This window comes from Chiloscyllium punctatum, chromosome 38 (assembly GCF_047496795.1).
Source record: "Chiloscyllium punctatum isolate Juve2018m chromosome 38, sChiPun1.3, whole genome shotgun sequence".
In the NCBI taxonomy this organism is placed as follows: domain Eukaryota; kingdom Metazoa; phylum Chordata; class Chondrichthyes; order Orectolobiformes; family Hemiscylliidae; genus Chiloscyllium; species Chiloscyllium punctatum.
Window position 1 is genome coordinate 56,314,977 of NC_092776.1, and position 25,066 is coordinate 56,340,042.

Below are 25,066 nucleotides of genomic sequence, written 5' to 3' on the forward strand. Positions count from 1 at the left end.
TCTGAAACAAGAAGAATATAATTGCAAACAAGCCAAGAAACATGAATTTATTGATTTTCCTGAAGAAATGTTATGAACTCAAAGTAATTAGGATGGTGATATGTGGCAGCTGCAGGATAGAGGTATTTATGGACATAAGCAAGATCCAAGGTAAACACGTTTGTAATAAGTGACTGTGGCTTGAGGGCCTTCTGCTCACTGAGCTGGAGGCCGAATGTCACACTGTTACACAAATAGGGGAAGGGTACCTGGATATTTAGTTCCCTGGTTGTCACAATCTTTACGTTTGTCTTTATTTTCATTTGCTTTGTGATTACGGACACAAGTGAATGCAAATATAGGATCAAGAAGATAAAAATGAATGAGTCTCAATCTTTGCATTTACCCATCAAGTCAGAGGTTCTTCCAATCAGCATGGCTGAAAATGTGGGCTGCACAGTCAATGAGCAAGATACCATTTTTGTGTGTGTGTGTATATGTATGTATGTATGGGCAGGGGGAGGAGAGGAAGAGAAGGTGGTTGAGGACATAATAACAAATATATTGGAAGCAAAAAGCTATGTAGGGGAGTAGACACAATTCTCGCAGATGACAGCAAGAGTCCAGAAGACATGTTATATGCCTGCTGCCATTTGCTTTGGATTGGACACGAATCTGCAGTATGAGGGGGAGGGTCCACTTGTTATAGTCCAGTTGTTCTTCCTAATGACATTTATACAACTACGAAAAAGGTTCTACTGGGAATGTGTGCAGTTAGGGGCTAAATTAAAAAACAAAACCACAGGAGTTAATAATCTCCAGATTATTACTAGAGACACGAGCAAATTGAACGTAAGGTAAATAAGATTGGAGAACAAATGCATGCTGGAAAAATGAATTTGAACTCATGAGCACTGGCACTAGGGAAAGCAACAGCTGGTCTTTCCTGAATCATGCTGAAACCAGTGTTGTGGCAACTCATACAACTGAGGCAGTAAAGAGGGTGTTAAAGTAAATATTGGGAGTAAAGTAAATATTGGGAGAAAGGGATCAAGTGAGGGAAGATATGATAAACTGAAAAGAGTGCAAGTGTGCAAGTTAGCAATATGGGAAATGAAATCAGAACATGTCAGTGCACAAAGCTAGAGTTTGCAAAAATAGCAAAAAAAAAGAACTGAGTGCTCCATATCTAATTAGCGTAATAAAATAACATTGCGCATTCGTAATAAAATGGATAAATTGATAGCTCCAGTGGGTTAATATGTATGCTCTCTTAGCTATTACAGTAACATGACTCCAAGATAAAAAAGGCTTGCACATTAATACTCAAGTGTGTATGCCATTTCAGGAGTACGGAAAGCTAGGAAAATGCAGAGAGATAGCTCCCTCAATTAAGATGATATTACTGCAATAGAGAGATGATGATGCTTGTTCTAAAGATCAAGACGTAGAACCAGTTTGGATAGAACAAGAAAGAGTAAAGTCACTTGTGGAAATATTTTGTAGAGTCTCTAACAGTAAATGTACCAGAAAACGAGCAAACAAGAAGAAATAATGGGGGATTGAGAGTAAGGTACAGTGATAGTCCTGGGTGATTCTCATCTACATAAGCAATGGATGAATCAGTTGACAAATGCAGTCTCGAAAATAAGTTAGTGTTTTCCGGACAGTGTTTTAAAACAGTATGTTTTACATCCAACCAGAAAGCAGACTCTTCCAACTCTGATAATGTGCAATGAGACAGAATTAATTAATTAATTAAGACATTGATCATAGCATGTCTGAATTTCACATTCAGTTTGAGGGCTGTCAGAAGATTGGATAAAAAGCAATAAAGAATGTTTAAAAAGAGAAATTATAGTAAAAGCCAAAGTTAGAAATATTAAAATGGCTATTAAAAGCTCCATTGGTAATTAAAAAGGAGAAGAGTAAGTGAAGTGAATGTTGGTCCTCCAGAGATTTTGGAAATTGAAAATGAGAACTAAGGAAATGGTGGATCAATCAAATAGATATTTTACATCTGCCTTCTCTACAGAGAATAGAATATCCCAAAAATAATTTTTAAATTAAGACATAAATAGGGAGGGAGCAACTTAATACGAATACAATCACCAGGGAATGGGTATTGACCAAATCATTAGAATTAAAAGCTAACAATTTCCTAAGTCTTGATCTTTCAGGAATCACTGGAGTCAGTGATGGTCGCAGAGGAGCTGTGGGCATTGTTGCTTAGCTGGCAAATGACACAAAGATAGCTGGAAGGACAGATAGAGTTGAGGAAATGGGAGGCTGTAGAAGGACTTGGACAGTCTAGGAGAATGGGTAAAGGCATGTCAACTGGAATTAGTGGGAAAGTGTAAATGTATGTACTTTGGTAGGAAGAATAGAGGCTTAGAGTATTTTCTAAATGGGAAAAGGATTCGTAAATCTGACAAACGAAGGTACTTAGGAGTCCTACTTCAGGATTCTCTGCAGATTCAGTTAGGAATGTTAATGCAATGTTAGTATTCATTTCAAGAAGGCTAGAAAACAAAAGCAGGGATGTGCTGCTGCAGTTGCATAAGGCTCTGGTCAGATCGAAAGTGTAATACCGAGAGCGGTTTTGGGCCTCGTGTCCAAGGAAAGATGTGCTGACCTTGAAGGGGGTCCAAGGAAGTTTATAAGAATGATCCCGAGAATGAAGGGCTCATCATATGAGGAGCAGTTGAAGTTTCTGACAACATACTCGAGAGTTAGAAGAATGAGAGGGGATCTCATTGAAACCTGGAGAGTACTGAGAAGTGTGGATAGAGTGGACGTGAAGATGTTTCCACTGTGAGACTAGACCCGAGGGTACAGCCTCCAAGTGAAGGGATGATCCTTTAGAATTGAGATGAGGAGGAATTTCTTCAGCCAAAGGATGGTGAATCTGTGGAACTCCTTGTCATAGAAGTGGAGGCAAAGTCATTGAATGTATTTAGGACAGAAATAGAGGGGTTCTTGATTAGTAAGCCGATCAAGTTACGGGAGAAGACACTTGAATGAGGTTAAGAAATATATCATTCACGATTGAATTGTGGAGCAGACTCGATGGGTCAAATGGTCTAATTGCGCTCCTAAAGCTTATGTCTTATCATTTTATTGTCTTAAAAGTGGGAAAAAATGCTTAAAACTTTATGGGAGGATTTCAGCATTATAGAATAAAATTGATCCAAAAACAGAATGAGAAATACGACAACAGTAAATTATGGATATAGACTGGGCAGGAAAAAAAGAAAATCAACGATCAAATCCACTACCTGTTATTTTGCTCAACTTGTATTCTCATCTCTACTGAGAAGGTAATGGGGCTTTTCCCAACAATTTGTGTATTGGCCAAATTTGTCATTCAAATGAGTATCTTACTTCAACAGGTCATTATTCAAACAGAATTAACTCCAAGCTTCTCTAACAATTTTCTTGCTTGAACTAACACCATCAAAAATTAATTGATAGCTATCCATCATATTGGTAGGATCTTGTTCATGGAAAACAGTTATTGTATTTGTCAATACCAAGCAAATTCTAGAACTTCAAAGAATTAATTCCACATAAAGCACTTTGAAGCACATTTAAAAGTATTTTCAAGGTGTGAAAGAACATATTACACTTAGCAAACTTTCATACTCAGTATCGATAATTTCAGATCACAACAAGAGCTCCTATTTTTCAGATACAAGGTACAGACAATGATGTCATGTAAAGTTTCTTTAGACAGCTATTTTATTTCTTGACTAGACTCCTAACTGCTCCTTTATGCTTTACTCAATAATCCCTTCTATCATTCAATCTTTCGGGTTTTCCAATTTATCACTGACCTAACCTATTGTTTGTATCACCCTTTGTTCCTGCGACTGGATGTATTATGCATGCATTTGACTTTCCAGTCCAAACAAGGTCACAAATCTGAACTTATAATTCTCCACAGGTGCTGCCTGACTTTGTGTACATCCAATATCGTTGAGTTATTTTTCAGATTTCCACATTAGCTGCAGTATTTTGTCTTTACATAAATCTCAATCCTGTTATATAAATAACAAATAATTTCAGAGCTCAGAAGGGGCCTCGTGGAATTTCTTGGCATCCATAAAACTGAAATCCAAATTAGGCTGTGTGCCTTGATTGGGAGATCAAAAATTAATAATGATACCAACATATTATTAATACAGTTTGGGAACAGAGATTTGGGTATTTAATATGAAAAATTTGTACAGAATTTGAAATGACCTCAAATGACATTAAGTTTGCAGTGTGGAAGAGGTTTAAATTCAAACTTTGAGAACTTGGGAAAAGTGTCTAAAAACAAACCAAGACATTCTCCTTGGGTTTGAGAGTGATATCCACAGGAAAAAATCCACAAGTTCTTACGCTTAACTACAGAAGCAATGTACAAGGATTTCAATTTTGATCCTTTTGTGCTACTTGAACTTTCTAGCTAGAATTTTGGTAGTCAGAAGTGAAGACAAGTATTTTTAGTTTGTTCCTTTTACCTTTCCTTTCTTCTTTGGCTTTCTGTCCCACTAGGTATGTCAACCAACATAAGGGAGAATCAGATGGTACAAACTTACTTTCAGTCGTGATGTTGTTCTGAGGGCTGGTGGAGCTGCCATTGGTCTTTGGATTTTCACTTGCAGAGGGCTGTTTAGCCACTGAGATAATGGTATTCTGATTTAGGACACCCTAGAATCAAACAACAAAAATTATAAGAAATAAGAAACTAATTTGAGAAACTGAAATCCAAATTAGGCTGTGTGCCTTGATTGGGAGATTAAAAATTAATAATGATACCAACATATTATTAATACAGTTTGGGAACAGAGATTTGGGTATTTAATATGAAAAATTTGTTCAGAACTTGAAATGACATTAAGTTTGCAGTCTGGAAGGGGTTTAAATGCAAACTTTGAGAACTTGGGAAAAGTGTCTAAAAACAAACCAAGACATTCTCCTTGGGTTTGAGAAAGATATAAGAAACTAATTAAGGCATTTAGCACTTAAGGAGACAGACTGTAAACTTCATTATTGTCTGTCTATCAATAGTTAGAGTTGCAACCTTGAATAATTCAAAGTTCAGATTTTTATATGCACATGAGAGCAGAGAACACTTCACAGAAGACTACACAGTTAGCATCACTGTGAAGCTGTCCTGCAAAGGAGTCCCACACTCAGCAGTGCATTGAAACAGTCTGAAATGAGTGTCAAAGGTGGCCTGGGGCAACAGTAAGCAGCTGATGAGGTGGTAAGGTCACATGAGTATTTATATTATTTTTATCGCTTACAGTTTGTAAGGTCTTTATTTTGGGTTTATTAATGGTAAGGGCTACAGTGCAAAGGTCTCAGAAGAAGAGCTGTAGAGTAATTAATGATATTTGATGTTAAGAGCAATGAGAGGGGTTAATTTAAAGGGGCATGTCACAGAAGGAGATCTCAAAGCTATGGTATAATCCTCCCCCTCGATGTGGGAAGTTGGCTACAGTTCCAGTACCTGTGACCAGAACATGTACAGGAACAGTCTCCAACTGCAGCTCCTGAAAACCCAGTTTTCAGACATGGAACAGTAGGTGGGGACACTGTGGAACATGCACAAGGTGAACAGTGGCTAGCACATACAAAGAGGTGGTCACTCTACAGGTTAAGACTAAGTGGGGGGGGGGACTCAGAAAAAAGTATCAACAGCCAAGTTCGTTGCATCACGTTTGCACCTGCAGCATGGAAGAGGAGGAATGTGTGGGAAGGGTACAGTAAAAGAGGCATTCAACTATAAGGGGAATAGGTAGACGTTTCTGGGGCCCCAAAACAGACTCCAAAATAGCAGAGTCAAGTGTATCTTGGAATGGTACAGTACATTCTGGAGTGGAAAGGTGAACAGCCTGTGGTCCACTGGTTATAATACACCTCAGTACCAATAACATAATATGAAAAAAAAAGGGCTATAGTCTGAAAAGTAGAATATAGGAAGATTTAGGGAGCAAGTTGAAAAGTAGGGCCTCAAAGGCGCTGATCTCAGCATTGCTTCCAGTGCCACGTGCTAGTCAGAGTAGAAATAGCAGAATATCTCAGATGAATATGTGGCTAAAGCGATTATACTAAGGGGAGGGATTCAGATTCCTGGAACATTAGAACTGGTTCTAGGGGAACCGAAGCAATCTGGATGGGTTGCACACAAACAAAACCAGGACTGATGTCCAGGGGGTTGCAGGGGTTAAAGTGAAAATGGCAGAGGGATAGAAATATATACAGAGAACCAGGAGAGGAAGAAACAAGGTCAAATCCAAAAGACAGATTGGAAATAAGTAAAGAGACAAGGCAGATGATCAAATAGGGCTACAGTGCAAAATAATGGGTACAGGAATGGGTAATGGCCAATATATCTTCAGATCTAACAATGCCACCAAGAACAGCACCTGCTGCTCAAGTAACAGACAGACAAAGGTAGACAAATGGTAGCTTCACTAGCTCCACAGAATCATAAAATCCCTACAGTGTGGAAGCAGTGTGGAGGCAGGCTTGAGGGGCTGAATCGAATACTCCTGCATCTATTTTCTATGAACCTTGAGAGTTAAGTGTTTTTATCTTCATCTGCCAACTTAGCCATGTAAAAGTAAATTTAAGGGATTTGTAATGACATTCGTTTTTTGGAGTTTATTTTCAAATGCAATCTGAGAACAATGAAGTTCTTGGAGTAAAAATATCATCTTCCTGCTTCGATTGAATCCATTTTATCCACAGCTCATGTGAGTACTGCAGTTTATTTATCTTAGCAAATGACACTATCACAAGGAAAGGATCTGATCACAACTCACATGCTTGTTACATCATTAACTCTAGAATAACCTCTAAATCTGTGTCTGCAATGATGCTTTCCCATTCTGTTTCAAACTCTTGCAAGGGGCACCTAGCCAGGTTAAACGGAATACCCAATGTCAGTGATTTAATGCCTGGATTTTAGCAAGTTGAATATTACAACCAAATGCTACATGAGGCTAGGCTCATTTGTTGATCACATTTACTATACCTGTGAAATCCCATTAGTTGTGCAGAGTTTGGCAAGTTGTACACTTTGTTCACTAGTAGAGGGATCATGTGGAACAATTCCCCAGCTAGCTTCAAAAGAACGCATCATGTCTCCAATATCTGTTAAGACTAAAATAAAGAACATGCATTATCATTTAGTATGCATATTCTCTAAAGCAGAAGCAAGTGTGCACATCAACAAAAATGAGCCAGGTAACAACCTCTGTTATATAACCTGTGAAAAGCCAAGGCTTCCTTAGTCCAAAAGGACAACTGGCTGCTCTAATGAAAGTTTAATCCGAGAATCACAATGCCTTAGCAAGTTTTGAGAAGATTTGTAGCTCAAGTTGAGTTCTGGAAGGTTCATTTTCAGACGTTTTGTCACCATACTAGTTAACATCTTCAGTGAGCCTCCGGACGAAGCACTGCTGGTGTTTCCTGTTTTCTATTTATATGTGCGAGTTTCCTTGGGTTTCCAATTTATATATAAATAGAAAGCAGGAAACACCAGCAGTGCATCGTCCGATGGCTCACTGAAGATGTTAACTAGTATGGTGATGAAACGTCTGAAAACGAATCTTCCAGCTCAGTGAGCAAACCTACATCCAAAATCACAATGCCTCTCAGGCAAGGACCAAGGATGAGAGGGAAGAGTCTTCAAAGTGACCTCATCCAGTATGAGAACAAAATCTGAAGTGTAACACATTGCTCAATATCTTTTCACATGGCAGTCTGGTGTAAAACAATACTTTTCCATTAAACAGGGTGTTTGCTGTTTATTTTTCAAACTGCCTTTAGCATTTAGAGTTTTCCCTACAGAGCATGTCTGACTATAGTGCAATCATCGTACACTAAAGAGATAAAAACACACAAAATAATTCATGTGAAATTTGTGTTTAAAAACCTTTATGTTTACACCTTTTGTTGTGTTAAGTTACAATATGTTACAACCATTCTGATCAACTTGAGTAAATAATCCCAAAATACACTTTGCTGGAATCTTACCAGTGCTTGGGATAATCTGCGTGGGCATCAGGTTCTTTGTATCATGAACTTGGCCTTTGACACACTTCAACCAGACATAGAGTTCCTTATCGACTACAATCACAAAATAAGACAAATATGTTGAGGGTTTCCTTATTTATATACTTGTTAGAATTTTCTTTGATGGAACACAAGATCTAACACGTAGTTGTAATAATCACAACATTTGCATCAGTGACAAGTGCATTTTGAAGGATGAAAACAGCAAATGTTCCATATAAATCCATGAATGGGTTTGCTTGAAGCATAAGAGTAGAAGTTACAATGTAATATTAAACTGTGACTTTAAGAGTTCTTAAATTTTACCTCAGTAAAAAATGAAACTAGATGGTTCTCAGCAACATCCATCCACTATGATTCAGGCACTATTTAAATAATGGGGGGTGTTTGCAGTCAACATTTGTTCAAATAGAGAAAAAAACAAAGGTAAGATCACCAATCTGGTGATCCCTGATTAAGTAGGAAGTGCCTCTAAACTAAACCCAGCAGCTATTGTCCAAGTACCTGCTAGGAAGATGCAATTCATACTACTTAGGTACTGTCCAGAAACATCTCTGTATGGAGTACATGGTTGAAAGCATATGTAGTGCCAGACGGAAATGAGAGAATTCCAGCTGTCAAAACATTTCAGCTGACGTCACACAGGTTTACAAATCCAACCCCATGAACTAGGATGAACATCACAATGGACCTTTCTCAATGTGATATACAAATTTGCAGCTTAGCTGCAGAGATAGCTCAGATCGTGACCATGGAAATTCAATAAATTGGTATACTGCATTTGTGGTGAATATGCAATATAAAGACACGAGCACAAATGGATGTTACCAGCTAAACTGCAGAGAATATGCTAAAGAGGGGAAAATCTCACAAAATGTCATCATCGATTAAGCAAATCATAATTCTAGATGTTAAAAGAAAAAAAAGAAAATGTCCAACAATATTAGGCTGAGTATTGCAGGAAATTGCTATTTTGTGCTATTATCTGACAAAATTAGTTACATGAAACTTGAAGAAAGTGAACATGCATTTGTATCGCCTTTCACGTCCTCCTTCATGAAGGAGCAGTGCTCCGAAAACTAGTATTTCCAAATAAACCTGTTGTACTATAACCTGGTCTTGTGTGAGTTTCTAATTTTGTCCACCCCAGTCCAACACTAGCATCTCCATATCATAAATAAAGAAGATAGATACCTATCCCACATAGCAAGATGCCACAAGCAACAATGATATAGTGACTAAATGATCTTTTTTGATGATGTTTTGTGGAAGTGACAATTTTGGCCAGGATAGAGAAATTGCATAGAGTATACATTCACAGCTAGCCACATTGTCAATATGAGTCATAGAGATGTACAACATGGAAACAGACTCTTCGGTCCAACCTACGTCGACCAGGTATCTTAACCTAATCTAGTTCCATTTGCCAGCACTTGGCCCATATCCCTCTAAACTCTTCCTATTCATGTACCCATCCAGGTGCCTTTCAAATGTTGCATTTGTACCAGCCTCCAGCACTTCCTCTGGCAGCAAATTTCATACACACACCAACCTCTGCATGAAAACGTTGCCCCTTAGGTCTCTTAAATTTTTCCTCTCTCTGTGACCTCTAGTCTGGACACCCCCAGCCCAGGGAAAAGACATTGTCTATTTATCATATCCATGCCCCTCATGATTGTATTTATGATTTACTGTTATTTTAAATGAGATTGAGGAAATTAAAAATAACAGCATTCACAAATTTATGAGAGATGGAGAAGAATGATGATGTTTATAAAAAAGACCAAAGAACAGTCAAATAATTCTTGAAATAACTCTGTTTCATTCTTCACAGATGTAGCCACACAGTTTCTTCACTACTTGCGTTTTTATGGAAGTGGAAGAAGTGTTTTGCTATCTAAAAACATTCCCTTTTAATCAACACTGGATGCTACTGACCTTGAACAAGAGCATTGTAACATGTCAACGGAAGATGAATGCTACACTATACCTAAAAATTTGAACAGACATTTCAATTGCATTGCACATTTCATACATCTTGACGTAATTTTGATAAAACTGCACTAGCACCACATAGTTTTTCACACTTGGGTAACGCTACACACTGATGAATACATTATTTCATTGAATTCCGGGAATTATGAACAAATTACACAGCAAAATACTATGTGTGAAAAACTGAAAATTCACAAAATGTTAGCAAAGGGTATTCTGGTGCTGGCACTAACACAGCTGAAACTGAACAGTGTATGAACACAGCCTACACTTTTTTTAAATACACAGATCAATTCAGAAACTGACCTTTAGAACCCCTTCTTCCCCTTGCTTCATAGCAGTCCAAACAGACCACAAATCCACATTTCTGGCAAACCCAATGGATGTTAAACAATGTGGCTTCACATGCATCACACATTTCCTGAACTCCTTTTACTGCTCTCTTCCAGGCTATTTTGGCTGAAACACAAAACAAACACTGTTACTGTACGCTGAAACTTTCACTTTATAGGGGAAAGTTCACTAGTTTTGCACATGGTGTAATCTAAACTGCTGCAAAAAGCAGCCAAAGCCGATGATCAGACAAGGTATAAACTGTTGTAAGAAAAATAATGCACCTTAAACATTCTGGAAAATGTTAGAAATGTTGAGATGGAAATTCTGCCAACCAGAAAAAATACACAAGAGCACATATGACATAGTCAGAAAGGGCAAAATAAAAGGGGATATAAAGATGTACTGTTTGATACAGATTTTATTTAAATATGAATGCAATGGGAATTTTGACAAATCAACTTACTTGCACTATTCATCTGTTATTTATTTACTTTTGCAAATCACAAGATCAATCCCCAATTCTAAAACTTGCTAATTTAAAACAGGCATTTTTAAAAAGTCAATATGATTCACACAATTGACAGAAAAGTCATGCTATTGAAGCCATAAAATGGGAGCCAACTTGGATCTGATGAGCATGGGACCCTGGATGGCATTTTGTGGTCATGGTCAGGTGAGGTGGTACAATGAGTAAGCCCTCAGCAGGTCAGCAACCATACCAACACCAATGTAAGCAGTTGCTCAGTGAGTGGTAGCATCAACCTTCTGGTGCTGGCAGTATGTTGTGGTGGTGAAAAGACATTTAGTTCCTCTGCCATATTGCCAGCGATCCCTCCTTCCAGCCTGTCCTTGATGGAGTGGGAAAATTCAACCCAATATTTTGAAACCAGACTACAGCACTATGTTTGAGATATCCAACTTGCAACACAAGTTGTCAAGAATTTGAATCCATCAACATGTAAACACTAACACTTCTACTACAGCAAGTTTTAAATCACGCATAGTATGTATGTTGTATAACCAGTTCATAACCCAAACAGAGGCAAACTATTACCATCATGTTTAAGCCAACTCATAGCAGTCTTCTCAGATGTTTCTATTTGATAAAAAGTATCATCAATATTTCTCAAAATGTATTTGGAAGATTCTATGTCCAAATCCATGGAATCACCGGGTAACCACAGGTTTACTGCTTCATCATCGTACTGATCTGGAGTTGAAAATCCATCTATCCTTAAAACTGCATTCTTACTGAATGCCAGTCTGAAAAAGTAGAGAAAAGGGTAAATTTAGTGAAATCATTTTACACATTATATGTGACAACAACTGTATAGCTGGTAGCTTATTGATTTGATTGGCTATAAATTATTTATCAGAAATTAAAGCACAGAGGAGCAAACTCAGCCTTAAATTAGAGTTATCTACTCTAATTCCACTTCCTTCTCCTTTCCTGCATTCAGCATGTTCATTTTCAAGTACCAGCACAATTCTACTTTGAATGGTTTTACACTGTCAGCTTCAAGGCCACTTTCTTTTCATGGAATATGGGCATTGCTGCCCAACCCTAAATGCCCTTGAACTGACGAACTTTCTCTTCTATTTCAAAGCCATTTAAGATTAAACCACATTATTGTGGATCTAGAGTCACAGGTGGCTAAACCAGGTAAGGTGACAAGAGTTCCCCCACTAAAAGACATGCATGTAAAGTTGGGTCATTACGACAATCAATTATAGCTTCATTGTTAGCATTAATGTGGCCTGACTGTATATCTGGATGTAGTGACTGAATTCAAATTCCAACTGCTACCATGAAGAGTTGTGATTTGAAATTCCCAGAGGATTAGCCTGGGTCTCTGGATTACTAGATAAATCACATTACCACAGTGGTGTAATCTGTTGCCATGAAAAATAAACACCAATACATGAACATAACAATTTGTTTCCATTTCCAGTTCATTTTTTTTCCCCACCAAATGGCTTTTTTAAATATCCTTTTTCAGGTTCTAACATCCACCTTGTAAGTACTTCATTATAACATATCAGTGCACTCTGGTCACGATGGACAGCAACTCTTTGACTTGAAAAGCCCAGAGTTAAAGGACGCAATTATTTTGCACCAATGTACATTTAATATTTCCACATGAATAATTTGCAAATATACTGAAAAAGACTCAGGGTATGATATAGCCTAGAAGTTGGGATGGATTGAAAATGTTGGCTACATAATACTGACAATGGAGGCCACAAAATATTCTCACCAAGACTTCTTACAATCTTCTTTCCATCTTCTGGAAATGTAAAGTTAGTGCAATGAAATACAGTGTCCACATGATTATAATCAACTTGTATTAATTGAAGGAAGCAGGAAAGGTGGCAAGGGTGCAAAATATACTCTGGGTGGGGAATTTCAAAGTCCCACACCAAGTGTGGTTCAGCAGCAGCATTACTGATTGAGCTGGTCCAGTCCTAAAACTGCTAGACCGGGTCTACACCAGATGGTGAGGGAACCAACAAGAGGCAGAAAGCATGCTTCATGTCACCCTTACCAGTCTGCTGCTACAGATACTAATGCTGTCATGGACAGATCTAAGAGTCATCACCACACAGTCAGAAGTCCTGCCTTCACATTCAGAATACCCTCCATCATGCTTTTTAGAAGAACAATCACTACAGTGTGCAAACAGGCCCTCTGGCCCAACAAGTCCACACCAACCCTCTGAAGAGTAACCCACCCAGACCCATTCCCTCTACCCTAGCACAGCCAATTCATCTAACCTGCACACCTTTGGACTGTGGGAGGAAACTGGAACACTCAGAGGGAACCCAAACAGACCTGGGGAAAGCATGCAAACTCTACACAGACAGTTGCCTGAGGCTGGAATCGCACCTGGGTCCCTGGCGCTGTAAGGCGGCAGTGCTAACCACTGAGCCACCATGCCACCCCTGGGTTGGGTGGCACTATCACCGTGTTCCGTGAGACAGACTATGAATAGATCTAGCAACTCAAGACCGGGCATCCATGATGCACTGTGGGCCATCAACAGAACTGTACTCTGGCACAATCTGCAACCTCATGGCCTGGCATATCTCCTACTCAACCACTACCATCAAGCCAGGGGATCAACCCTTGTTTAGTGGAAAGTGCAGGAGGGCATGCCAGGAGCAGCACTAGGCATTTCTAAAAATAAGGTGTCAACAATTTACAGGTGAAGCGACCGAACAGGACTACTTGCATACCAAACAGCATAAACAGCAAATGATAGATAGAGCAAGTAAACCCACAACCAACAGATCAAATCTAAGCTCAATGGTCCTCTTACATCCAGTCATGAATGGTAAAGGAGAATTAAACAATTCACTGAAGGAAGAATCTCCACAAATATCTCCATCCTTAATGATGGAAGAGCCCAACAGATCAATGCAAAAAAAATGGCTGAAGTATCCACAGTAATCTTCAGCCAGGAATCATGAGGGGTATATATAAGGTAAACGGCAGCTGTCGTTTCTCTAGAGAGGGGAATTTTAAGACTAAGAGGGACATTTTTAAGGTGAGTGGAGAAAGGTTTATAAAAAGACATGAGGGGCAACATTTTTTACATAGCCAATGATTCGTGTGGAGTGAACTTCCAGAGGAAGAGGTGGATTTGAGTACAGTTACAACGTTTAAAAGACATTTAGATAAGTACTTGAATAAAACAAAAGTGGAGGGATATGGGCCAAGTGCAGACAGGTGGGATTAGTTTACTTTGGGATTATGGTTGTTATGGACTGGTTGGACTGAAGGATCTGTTTCTTTACTCCATAATAACAGAAGAAAAGTGAAGTATCAAACGGATGATCCAATTTGGTCTCCATCAGTGGTCCCCAACATCACAATTACCAGTCTTCAGCCAATTCGATTCACTCCACATGCTATCAAGAAACATTTGAAGGCTCTGAGTACTGCAAAGGCTATGGGCCCTGACAACATTCTGTCAACAGAATTGAAGACTTGTGCTCCACAAATTGCCACACATCTCGCCAAGCTCAGAACAGGTACAATTCCAGCTTCTACCTATCTTTGTGGAAAATTGCCCAGATATGTCCTGTATACAAATAGCAGGACAAATCCAACCTGGACAATTACTGCCTCAGGCGAAAGTGAGGGCTGCAGACGCTGGAGATTAGTGTTGGAGAGTGTGGTGCTGGAAAAGCACAGCACATCAGGCAGCGTCCGAGGAGCAGCAGAATCGATGTTTCGGGCAAAAGCCCTTCATCAGGAACTACTGTTCCAGTCTCCTCTCAATCATCAAAAAAAGTGATGGAAGGTGTCATCAACAGTACTATCAAGCAAGTCATTGTGAGTCAATCTATGACACGTGAACTACAATGGTTCAAGAAGGCAGCTCACCTCCACCTTCTCAAGGGCAACTAGTTCAGGCAATAAATCCTGGCCAGCCAACGACACTCATGTTCCCATGAATGAATCAAAATAAATTAAGATAGGTAATCCAGAGGTTTTCCAATGTGGAAAGCTAATAAACTTTATTTTCCTTATCAAAAGATAGATATCCATGTGGCATATTTTGTACAAGACAATATTTTCACCCTTGAAGACCACAAGACATTGGCACTGAGTGGTTTTACAACCAGTGAGATAGCCAATTTGGTATAGCACCTCCTCATCTCCTTTGAAGTCCTATCTTCAAAGGTTCAGCACTATTAATAGTTGGCCTGGCTTCAGGATTTCTATGTAGAATTACTGTGGAATTGGGGGTCACAATCTTTACACTCTATCAGTGACACAGCCTATGATGGCCCTATTCATGTCAGTGAGGATGATGCTCCAGCTGAATGTACAATCATTCAAAATGGAATTCTCTCTTCCATAAATTCAGCAGGTTGCTTTACAATTTCTTTTAGCTCTCATCCTGCCCAACAACTTGGATTCAATCTATGTACCAGTTGTGATTGTGCATGGAGGCCAGCCTCCTTGCCTTGCTCACACTTGTGGAATAGTGCACTCAAGGTATTTCTGTTTCATGAACAGAAATACATATTGCCTTTTGTAGACAATGGCTAATTGTGGCAGACTTAACTAATAATGCAACTTTGTCTTAAATAAAACTTATCGGCAGAGAGGCTTCTCGCTCACACCCCAACTGTCCACTCAGAGATTGCAATAAACAGTAAACTTCTAGTGCTCCAGGTGTATAATCTTTTTCTGTTTATCAAGAGTGCTGGTTCATAAGGTGCTGATTCAGCATCATCCACCTGATAACACAAATCACATTTCCACAATCTTAAGAGTTATGACGTTGCATCTTAAGACTTTGTAAAATCTTGACCCATTTACTACTTCTCAGGCATCATCTGACAACTGGGCGGCAAGGTGGCTCAGTGGTTAGCACTGGTGCCTCACAGTACCAGGGACCCGGGTTCAATTCCCACCTTGGGTGACTGTCTGTGTGGAGTATGCACATTCTCCTAGTGTCTGTGTGGGTTTCCTCCAGGTGCTCCGGTTTCCTTCCACAATCCAAAGATGTGTAGGTCAGGTGAATTGGCCATAGTAAATTGCCCATAGTGTGAGGTGTATTAGTCAGGGGTAAATATGGGGAATAGATCTGAGTGGGTTACTCTTCGGAGGGTTAGTGTGGACTTGTTGGGCCGAAAGGCCTGTTTCCATACTGTAGGGATTCTAATCTAGTCTAAACTATACAACTCATAATACACCTGCCTCATTCAAGCCCTCTGCATAATTTGTTCAAGTCTCTTCATGCTTTCTCATTTCTGCTAATGCTTGATCACTTCAGCATTTTCAAATATAGGCAACATTAGCTAAACTTAGCAGGAGATGGCAACATGACCTGTGGTCAGCTATCCAACCATTGGGTTTCATATGTGGGAGACAATAGCCAATAACAGCTTGAAGTAACGATTCAATAAGTGGTTACAGCACCTTGACAGCAAGGGTGAACATCAAAATCAACAATACACATGGACAGATCATGACAGTGTTGATAATGATAGACATTTGTATTGTTCAGTAGCTGAACAATACTCTGCCCAAGATATGAATCAAAAACAGAATTGCTGACAAAACTCAGCAGGCTTGGCAGCATCTGTGGGAAGAAAGCAGAGTTAACATTTCAAATCTGGCGACTCTTCATTAATGGTGATCAGTTCAGATGAAGAGTCACTGGACCCGAAACGTTCAGTCTACTTTCTTCCCACAGACACTGCCAGACATTCTGAGTTTTGCCAGCAATTTCTGTTTTTGTTTCAGACCTCCAGCATCCACAGTTCTTTCTTTTATTTCTTAATAAGTTGCCTTGGTTCCTCAGACCAAATTCTGTTCTCTAAATGACATTAATTAACTTAATTAACCTGAACCAATCCACTTTTCATCCTGAAAGGCCAGAACAACATAATGATACCATCAACTTGAAATTTAGGTTCCAAACTTAAGTTTACATACCGGCGGAAATAGTAGAATCTGCAGAATACTGCTGACTGATTGAACTCCTCATTTTTCCTGTAACGTACCATACGACATTCTCTACACTTTTGAAGATTTGGTGCTATCTCAGAGCAAGAGCCATCTTGCAGAAAAGGTTCTCCAGTTTGTTTAAGTTTCTTAACTTTCCGCCAATCCTTCAACACTGACCGTGGTAAACCATCTGTGAAAAAACAGCAAGCGTCTTGAAGACTACAGCATTGTACAAACTTCAGACAATAACATATTTAAGCAAAGACAGGTAACTTACTTTAGATGTATTCACTCTGAGAGTTACCTTGCTCTTCAAACAACACACAATTGAAAAATCAGACACATTTCTTTAACTAGTATTAAAATAACTTAATTTTCCTGCAGTGATTTGGTAAAAGCATTAGAGTAGTAGCATTATCTCATACAACAGCCTTGAGTGAATGGTCTTTTCCAATTAGGAGGTTTTTATACCTAGGAACACTGGAACCCTGCTTTGAACAGAAAATGCAACCTACTTCAATTGGTACTTTGAAGCTGAAAGGTTGAAGTCAAAGTAGAAACCCTTCATAGACTAAGAAAACAGCAAACATCTATCCAAACTGAATTGCTAAGAGTGATTATTTAGGAGATAGTGAGGACTGCAGATGCTGGAGAAGTCAGAATCAATAAAGTGTGACTCAGGAAAAAGTACAACAGTGTATTCCATCACATTGCTGACTTGTTGATGGTAGATAGGTTTTGGGGAGTCAGAGGGGTGGTAGTCACTGCAAGGTTCTAAAGTTTCTTACCTGCCTTTGTCGCTGCTTATATGACTAGTCCAGTTCAGCTTCTGATCAATGGTAATTAGAAGAATGTTGATAGTGGACATTTCAATGATGGTAATATCACTGAACATCAAGGGATACTTGTTATATTGTTTCATATTGCAGATGGTCATTGCCTGGAATTTGTGGCGCACGTTACTTGCCACTTTTCAGCTGAAGCCTGGATACTGTCCAGGCCTTACTTCATTTGGACATGGGATACTTCACTATCTTAGGAGTCACAAACAGTGTCACTGATAAAGTCATTGATAAAGCAGCCGAAGATAGTTGGGCCTAGAACACAATCCTGAGGAAATCCTGAAGCGATTCCTGACTCTGATGTGACCGACCTCCAACAAACACAACCATCTTCCTTAGTATTGGGTATAACTTCAACCAGCGAAATGCATATTTCCCTCCTGCATATTTCACATGCCTGGAGTTTCTGTTATTGATACTTTATAAAGCCTGGATGATTGACAGTTTCATTGACTGGTAGCAAGTGAAACAGAAGGGTGTGAATGATCTTTCTTAAAAAGCTATTTTTTATATATGCTATTCTTAATATAGGGTTAAATCCTGGGTGGATGGGAATTAAAGTGCCTCATTTGGTATGGGGGAGGAAAAGCAAGAACAGACACCATCCATCGCATGGAAAGGTGAGGATAACCATTTCAAGTTAGCTTTCATGAACTTTCCTCATGCAGACTTTGGTTCATGACACTTTCAAGATTCTAAGAACGTTGAGTGCTGTAAAAACTGGCCAAATTCCATGAAAATTGTAGGGGATTAAGTTATGCATATTCCCACTTTGGAGTAAATGAGGAATTTAAAATATAGGTTTGCAATTCGAATCAGCTCATGTCTGTAAAAGACCCTGGTGAAAATTGAAAAACCCAGTAACAGGGTCAGAATTCTTGGAATAGGGACCTGCTCTCTATTTTTAGAGGGTTCCCAAGACAATGCCACACCAAAAACCCAGGCCAAGGTTTCAATGCTACTTTTGGATCTTTCCAATATAGAGCCTTTCTTACTGATTTTGGACTCAAAGTGTTCCCGTTGAGCTTTATTATATCGTCACCTTATTACAAAACATTACAATTAACTGATTTCTGAGAGTACAGAATTCTATCACCAAAGAATTAGTAAATATAATGTCCCACCCCTTTATAGAACTGCACAGTTCTACTAACAAGATTGTCCAGTAATAACTTTTTTTTAAATCCAGTTGTTAATCCAACTATAATTGCTCCAAGGTTTTATTACTCCCAGTTGTTAACCAGCCATAATTCCATCAGATATAATGTATTTTCACAACGAGATGCAGACAAGGAAACCATTAGCAACCAGCAGCCATTAAGTGAAATTAAATTTAATTACAACGATAGTGAAGGTCTTATTCAAACATTCATTTCTCTATAAAAGTCAGTGACTCAAGCAAATATGCAGATCCCAGATTGATCTATCGATCCCAGATGAGGCTATTGCAATGCTGCCACTATTACCATTATTATCAGAGCACAGGATTTCCATTCCCATTTATGATTTAACAACTTGTACTGAAAGCATTTGCTTGATACCAGCATGAGGTACGTTCTATGATGAAACTCAATTAAGTTACGTGCCAGTAAACATGGCAGACCAGACATGAATAAACCATTTAGCAGAGTTATCTAGATTCGAAATGTGAGCTTGCTCTCTCCCCATGGATGCTGTCTGACTCACTGTGATCTCCAGCATTTGTTGTTTCCACTTCATACTAAACATTAAGGTACACTGTAATCTGGCATGGTCTCATATCTTTCAGTGAGAATAAAGTCCAATTAAAGTAAAAGGTTGTTGAACAGAATTGATGACCTCATAACCATCTTAAGTAATTAATTTTCCTTCATCTAACCCTGAAAAATGTTTAGCTTATTATTTAAACTGGATGTAAAGACTCCAAGAATGGTTTCAAACTGAATGACGTGCAATGTTGCAAAAACGAATACGAACTGAAGACTGGAGAGAAACACAGAAACCAGTAAGGACGACTAAATAAAATTACAGGAATTGGAACCATGACAGAAAATTAGGAAGAAATATAAAAACAGGAAAACTTTAAGTATTAAGTTACTAAAGTGAGCATTGGTCCCTTAGAGGCTGAGACTTGGCAATTAATAATAGGAAACAAGGATATGACAGAGGCTTTGAACAAGTACTTGTGCTCATAGAATATACAAAAACATCTCAACTATAGTAGAAAAGCAAGGGTGAAAAGAGAGGGAGGAATTTAAAATAATCACTACCACTCAAAAAGTACTAGGAAAACTAATGGGACGAGCATCCAACAAGTCCCTTGGTCCGGATAGGCTGCGTCTGAGGGTCTTAAACAAATGATTTCGATGATAGCGAATGTTGCTTAAAATCTTCCAAAATTTTTGTTTCACTCTGAAAAGGTTCTAGCTAATTGAAAAATTATAAATTTTCACATCACTATTAAGGAAAGGAGGGAGGCAAAACACAAGAAACTGTAGGCCAGCTGGGTTTAACATTGTTATTTGGAAAATTTTAGATTCCATTATTAAGGAGGTAGTAGCACACCATTGAGAAAAACACAATACAAATAAAATCAAGATGCTTTGTGAAAAGGAAATGGTGTTTGTCAAATGTATTTGAGGTGCTTTGGCAATGAAGCAAGGGTGGGGGTTGAAGTAGTTGTAGAGTTTCTATTTAATGGAAAGAGGTTCTCCTGCACATCATGTCTGCATCAGTCATCAAAGGTCCATATATTCTCAACCCATTTTCCAGCATTTTATCCACAGCTTTGTGTGCTCTGGCATTTTAAGTGCTCATCTAAACAGTTTCTAAATGTCTTCAGGAGTTCCATCATTACCATCTTTTTGGGCAGTGAGTTCCAGATATCCACTCTCTTTGGGTGAACACATTTTCCTCAAAACTACCTAGTCCTTTTCGTAAAACTATTCCTCCTTCTTACCAATCGTTCTAGGGGAAAATGTTTCATGCTATCCTGCGTATGCTCCTCAGAACTTTCCACATCTCAATCTGGACCTCCCTAAGCCTTCTCTGGTCAAAGGGAAACAACCCCAGCCTATTGTGTCTTGCTTCACAGCTGAATTGCTCCAGCTCAGGCAATAACCTGATCAATCTCTTCTGCACCCTTCCTCATGCAATTACATCCTTCCTACAGTGTGACAACCAGAATTGCCCATAGCAGTCCAGATGTGGCCAAACTAAAGTCATATACAGTTCCATCATAACATCCTTTCCCCTGTATACAAAGGTTTGACTAATGAAGAAAAATATCCTATTTGCCTTCTTAATCACCTGATCTACCTGTCCTGCTGCCTTCAAGGATGTATGGACATGCACACCAAAGTCCCTTTGATCCTCTGTACTTCTCAGGATCCTACCATTCAACCTATACTCCCTGGCTTTCTGAGTCCTTTGAAAGCACAATGCCTCACACTCAGAAGGATTAAATTCCATTTGCCACTGTTCTGTCCATCTCATCGGCCGCCTGTGTTGTTCTGCAGTCTAAGGCTTTCCGGTTCTCCATTTACCTAACATTATTTTCATGTTATCTGTGACTTACTGATCACACCTTCTACATTTACGTCTAGATTATTAAGCACCAACAAACAGTAAGGGACCCAGCACTGAACCTTATGTTACACCACTGGACACAGACTTCCAGTCACAAAATATATCCTTTGATCATCACTCTCTGCTTCTTGTCACTTAGCTAATTTTAGGTCCATTCTGCCAAACTGCCCATGTGCTCTTAGATTCTTAACTAATCTCCGAATTACTTCCAGTGCCATGTGCTCATGAGAGTAAGAACAGATGATTGCATGGCTAAAGAATTGGTGCAGGGGACAGGGACCCAGATTTTTAGATTATTGCGATCTTTTCTGGGACAGAGGTGATCTGTTCAAGAGGGACAGGTTGCATCTGAATGGAGGGGGACCAATATCTTGGCAGCCAGGTTTGCTAGTGCTGTTAAGTGAGGCTTTAAATTAGATTGGTGGGATCCTCAATAGCAGGGAGGCAAGTCAGAGGCTCGAAGGAGATACAATAATCAGTAATATTAAGTTGAAGAGACTGGAACACGACAGGGAGCAAAGAACGCCTGTTGGATTAAATTACATTTATTTCAATGCAAGAGTGCTGAAAATTAAGGTCGATGAACTCAGGCCATGGATAGATAAGTGGGACTTGGATATTACAGCCATTATAGAAGCATGGCTAAGGGAGGGACAGAACTGGCAGCTTTTGTTTTTACAAATATTTTTATTAAAGGCCTTTTTAAATCTTTTACAAAACATCTATATACACAAAAAAGGATAACACAAAAAAGAATAAACACCAAAAAACAGAAAAGTAGAGGCAGTACAACAAAGTCATAACGCAAAACTATTATTAATGAACGACCTACTATTCTACCAGAACAACCTATCAGAACAAACATATCTACTTAACTTAAACTTAACTACAAACAAATTAAATAAATATTAACTTAAACTAAGTGCAAGTAACTTAAATTACATTACATCTCACTATTTTGTTCTATTTCACTTATCACAGCTCCACTGAGGCTCCCATACCTGGGAGCACCAGTTATAGTACCTACATTCTTTTTCCTTCAGCCTCCCCCTCCCAGAGCCCCACGGGCACCCATACTGATTCCCACTGCTATACCATGGCCCTAATTAATATTACTGATAAGTTTCCGTCAATATAATTTAAAAAGGGTCACCACGTCTTGTAAAACTGCTCCATTTTGTGGTGCATCAAATTTGTGAGGTCGTCTTGGGGGAGATGCTCCATTGCCAGTCTAGACCACCCCATAAGACCTGGGGGTTTTTCCAACATCCAATTCTCTAGAATGTTCTTCCTCACACAGTGGGTAAGAATGTTACACAATCTCTTCCCGTGATCCCCAGAGAGAGTAAATTTGGTAACCCCAGAAGAAGAAATACCAGATCCACATTAATTTCAATGCCCAGGATGTCCTTTAGCTCCCTTATTATAGCACTCCAGTATCTCTGAATCTTACAACATGACCAGAGTGCTAATACTAATTTTACATTTGGGACACCCTGATGACACTCCTTTCTTGAACTTAGCTAGCCTTTCTGGCGCCATATGAGCCCTGTGTAATATCTTTAATTGCATGGCTTGCACTCTGTTAGATGCTGAAATTTTCCTTACATTCCCCCATTTATCTTCCCACACCTCTGATGAAATGTCCTCTCCTAGCTCTCGATTCCACGTCCTATAGAGTCCTTCCACATACCTTTCTGTAAATGATACAAAGTACTGACTTGAAAGAGCACCCTTAAACTGGAGTACAAATTTCTCCACATCTGACTTGTCTTCCTTTGTATATAATTCCTTACCTGAAAGTACTGGAAAAGGTTCCTATTAGACAGTCCATATTTCCGGCTTAACTGACTAAACGACATCAGGACTTCCCCCTCGAACAAATCTCCCAGGCATGAGATTCCCTTATTCTCCCATAACTTAAAGCTGGAGTCCATTGCCCCAGGTTTAAAAGCTTGGGCTTCCCCCCCAAGGTCCCTGTTGCCCTTGCCTTGCCTCATTCTCCTCCAGATTTTCACCAAATTTAAAATGACTGGATTCTTATGCCCGGTCATGGATTTCATCTTATCCATAAATAATAAATTAACTAGAGGGCATCTCAACTGCAAGGCTTAAACGTCAAAACAAATTGGTCACCCTGTTATAGGAAGGTTGTTATTAAACTGGAAAGAGCGCAAAAGAAATTTACAAGGATGTTGCCTGGACTCAAGGATCTGAGTTACAGGGAGACGTTAGACAAACAAGAACAATTTTATTTAGAGCATAGGAGACCGACCAAAACTGAACACGATATTCCAAATGTGGCCTCACCAACATCTTGTACAACTGCAACATAACTTCCTACTGTCTACCTGGGACTCCACTTTCAGAGAACTGTGAACCTGAACTCAAGATCCCTTTATTCCAGTACACTCCTTAAGACCCTGCGTTCACTATGAAACTTCTACCTTGATTTGACTTTCCAAAATGCAAGACCTCACACTATATTATACTCAATTTGCAATTTCTCAACCCATTTCCTCAACTAATCAAGGTCCTGCTGCAATTTTTGATAACCTTCCTCACTGTCCATTCTACTGCCTATTTTAGTGTCATCTGCAAACGTGTAATCATACCTTGTACATTCTCATCCAAATCATTGATATAGATAACAAACAGCAATGGACCCAGCATTGACCCCTGAGGCACTCCACCAGCCACAGGCCTCAAGTCTAACAAGCATCCTTCCACTATTACCCTCTGCTTCCTACCATCAAGCCAATTACGTATCCACTTTGCCAGCTCCCCCTGGTTTCCTTATAGAGGTATATAAGGTCTTGAGAGGCATGGATAGGATGAATGCACTCAGCCTCGTTTCCAGGGTTGGGGAATCAAATAAGAGGGCATCAGTTTCAGGTTAGAAGCCAAAGAATAGAAAAGAACCTAAGGGACAACTGGTTTTTTTACACTGAAGGTGATACGCATATTGAACGAGCTGCCAGCAAAAGTCACTGAGGCAGGAACATTAGCAGTATTTAGAAGGCATTTGGGCAAATACATGGATAGGAAAGGATTAGAAAGAAATGGATTAATTGCAGGGAAATGGAGTTATTATGGATGGTCATTTTGGTCTGCATGGACCAGTTTGGGCCAAAGGGCCTGTCTCTGTGCTGTAGGACTCTATGACTCTAGCTTGCCATGCAAGATCGGGTCAGAAGCCTTACTGAAGTCCACGTAAACTACATCAACTCACTATCCTCATCTACACCAGAGAATCAGTAGGTACAGTGTCTTTAAGTTTTTAAAAGATATCAAATAATCTGCCACATCAATGGTTACTGCAGAAGATACATGTTCATACTATTGGGAGAATATATTAGCACGAAGCACAGAATCATATTCAGGTTGCAAAATAACTTATGATATGCCAGACAGATGGGGCCTCTCGGATTTATTAATGACTTAGACTAAAGGACCAAGTGCACTGTAGACAATGTTAGTTAAATGTTAGTTAAAAGATAAAGTTTTTAAAATGATTTGTGAGGGTACAAAGAGGCATCAAGTGAATGGGCAAAAACGTTGGAAGATGGAACAGAAAGTGGGAAAATATTATCTTGTTAATTTTGGCAGCAAGAATAGAAAGGCAGGACATTATTTAAATGCAGGCAGAATGCAAAATGTTGCAGTACAAAGTGATCTGGATGTTAATATTATGTGAATCATAAAATGTAAGCATACAGGTACAGCAAATAAGTACAGGATGGAATGTTTGCTTTTAAAGCAAGATGGATGGAGTATGAAAGTAAGGGAGCATTTTGACATG

General features: G+C 39.2%; 1 protein-coding gene across 7 annotated transcripts in view; it reads right to left on the reverse strand.

Annotated features, from left to right (window-relative positions):
• jmjd1cb (jumonji domain containing 1Cb) overlaps positions 1-25,066 on the reverse strand; it is a 355,381-nt gene that overhangs the window by 19,910 nt on the left and 310,405 nt on the right. For all 7 annotated transcript variants that reach the window (XM_072557943.1, XM_072557942.1, XM_072557949.1 and 4 more), the window contains 6 exons: positions 16,844-17,045; positions 11,441-11,649; positions 10,357-10,509; positions 8,017-8,109; positions 7,013-7,140; positions 4,566-4,677 (listed from right to left, as the gene is read on the reverse strand). In XM_072557943.1, the coding sequence (XP_072414044.1) occupies positions 4,566-4,677; positions 7,013-7,140; positions 8,017-8,109; positions 10,357-10,509; positions 11,441-11,649; positions 16,844-17,045 (897 nt within the window). The remainder of the gene's footprint in view (positions 1-4,565; positions 4,678-7,012; positions 7,141-8,016; positions 8,110-10,356; positions 10,510-11,440; positions 11,650-16,843; positions 17,046-25,066) is intronic.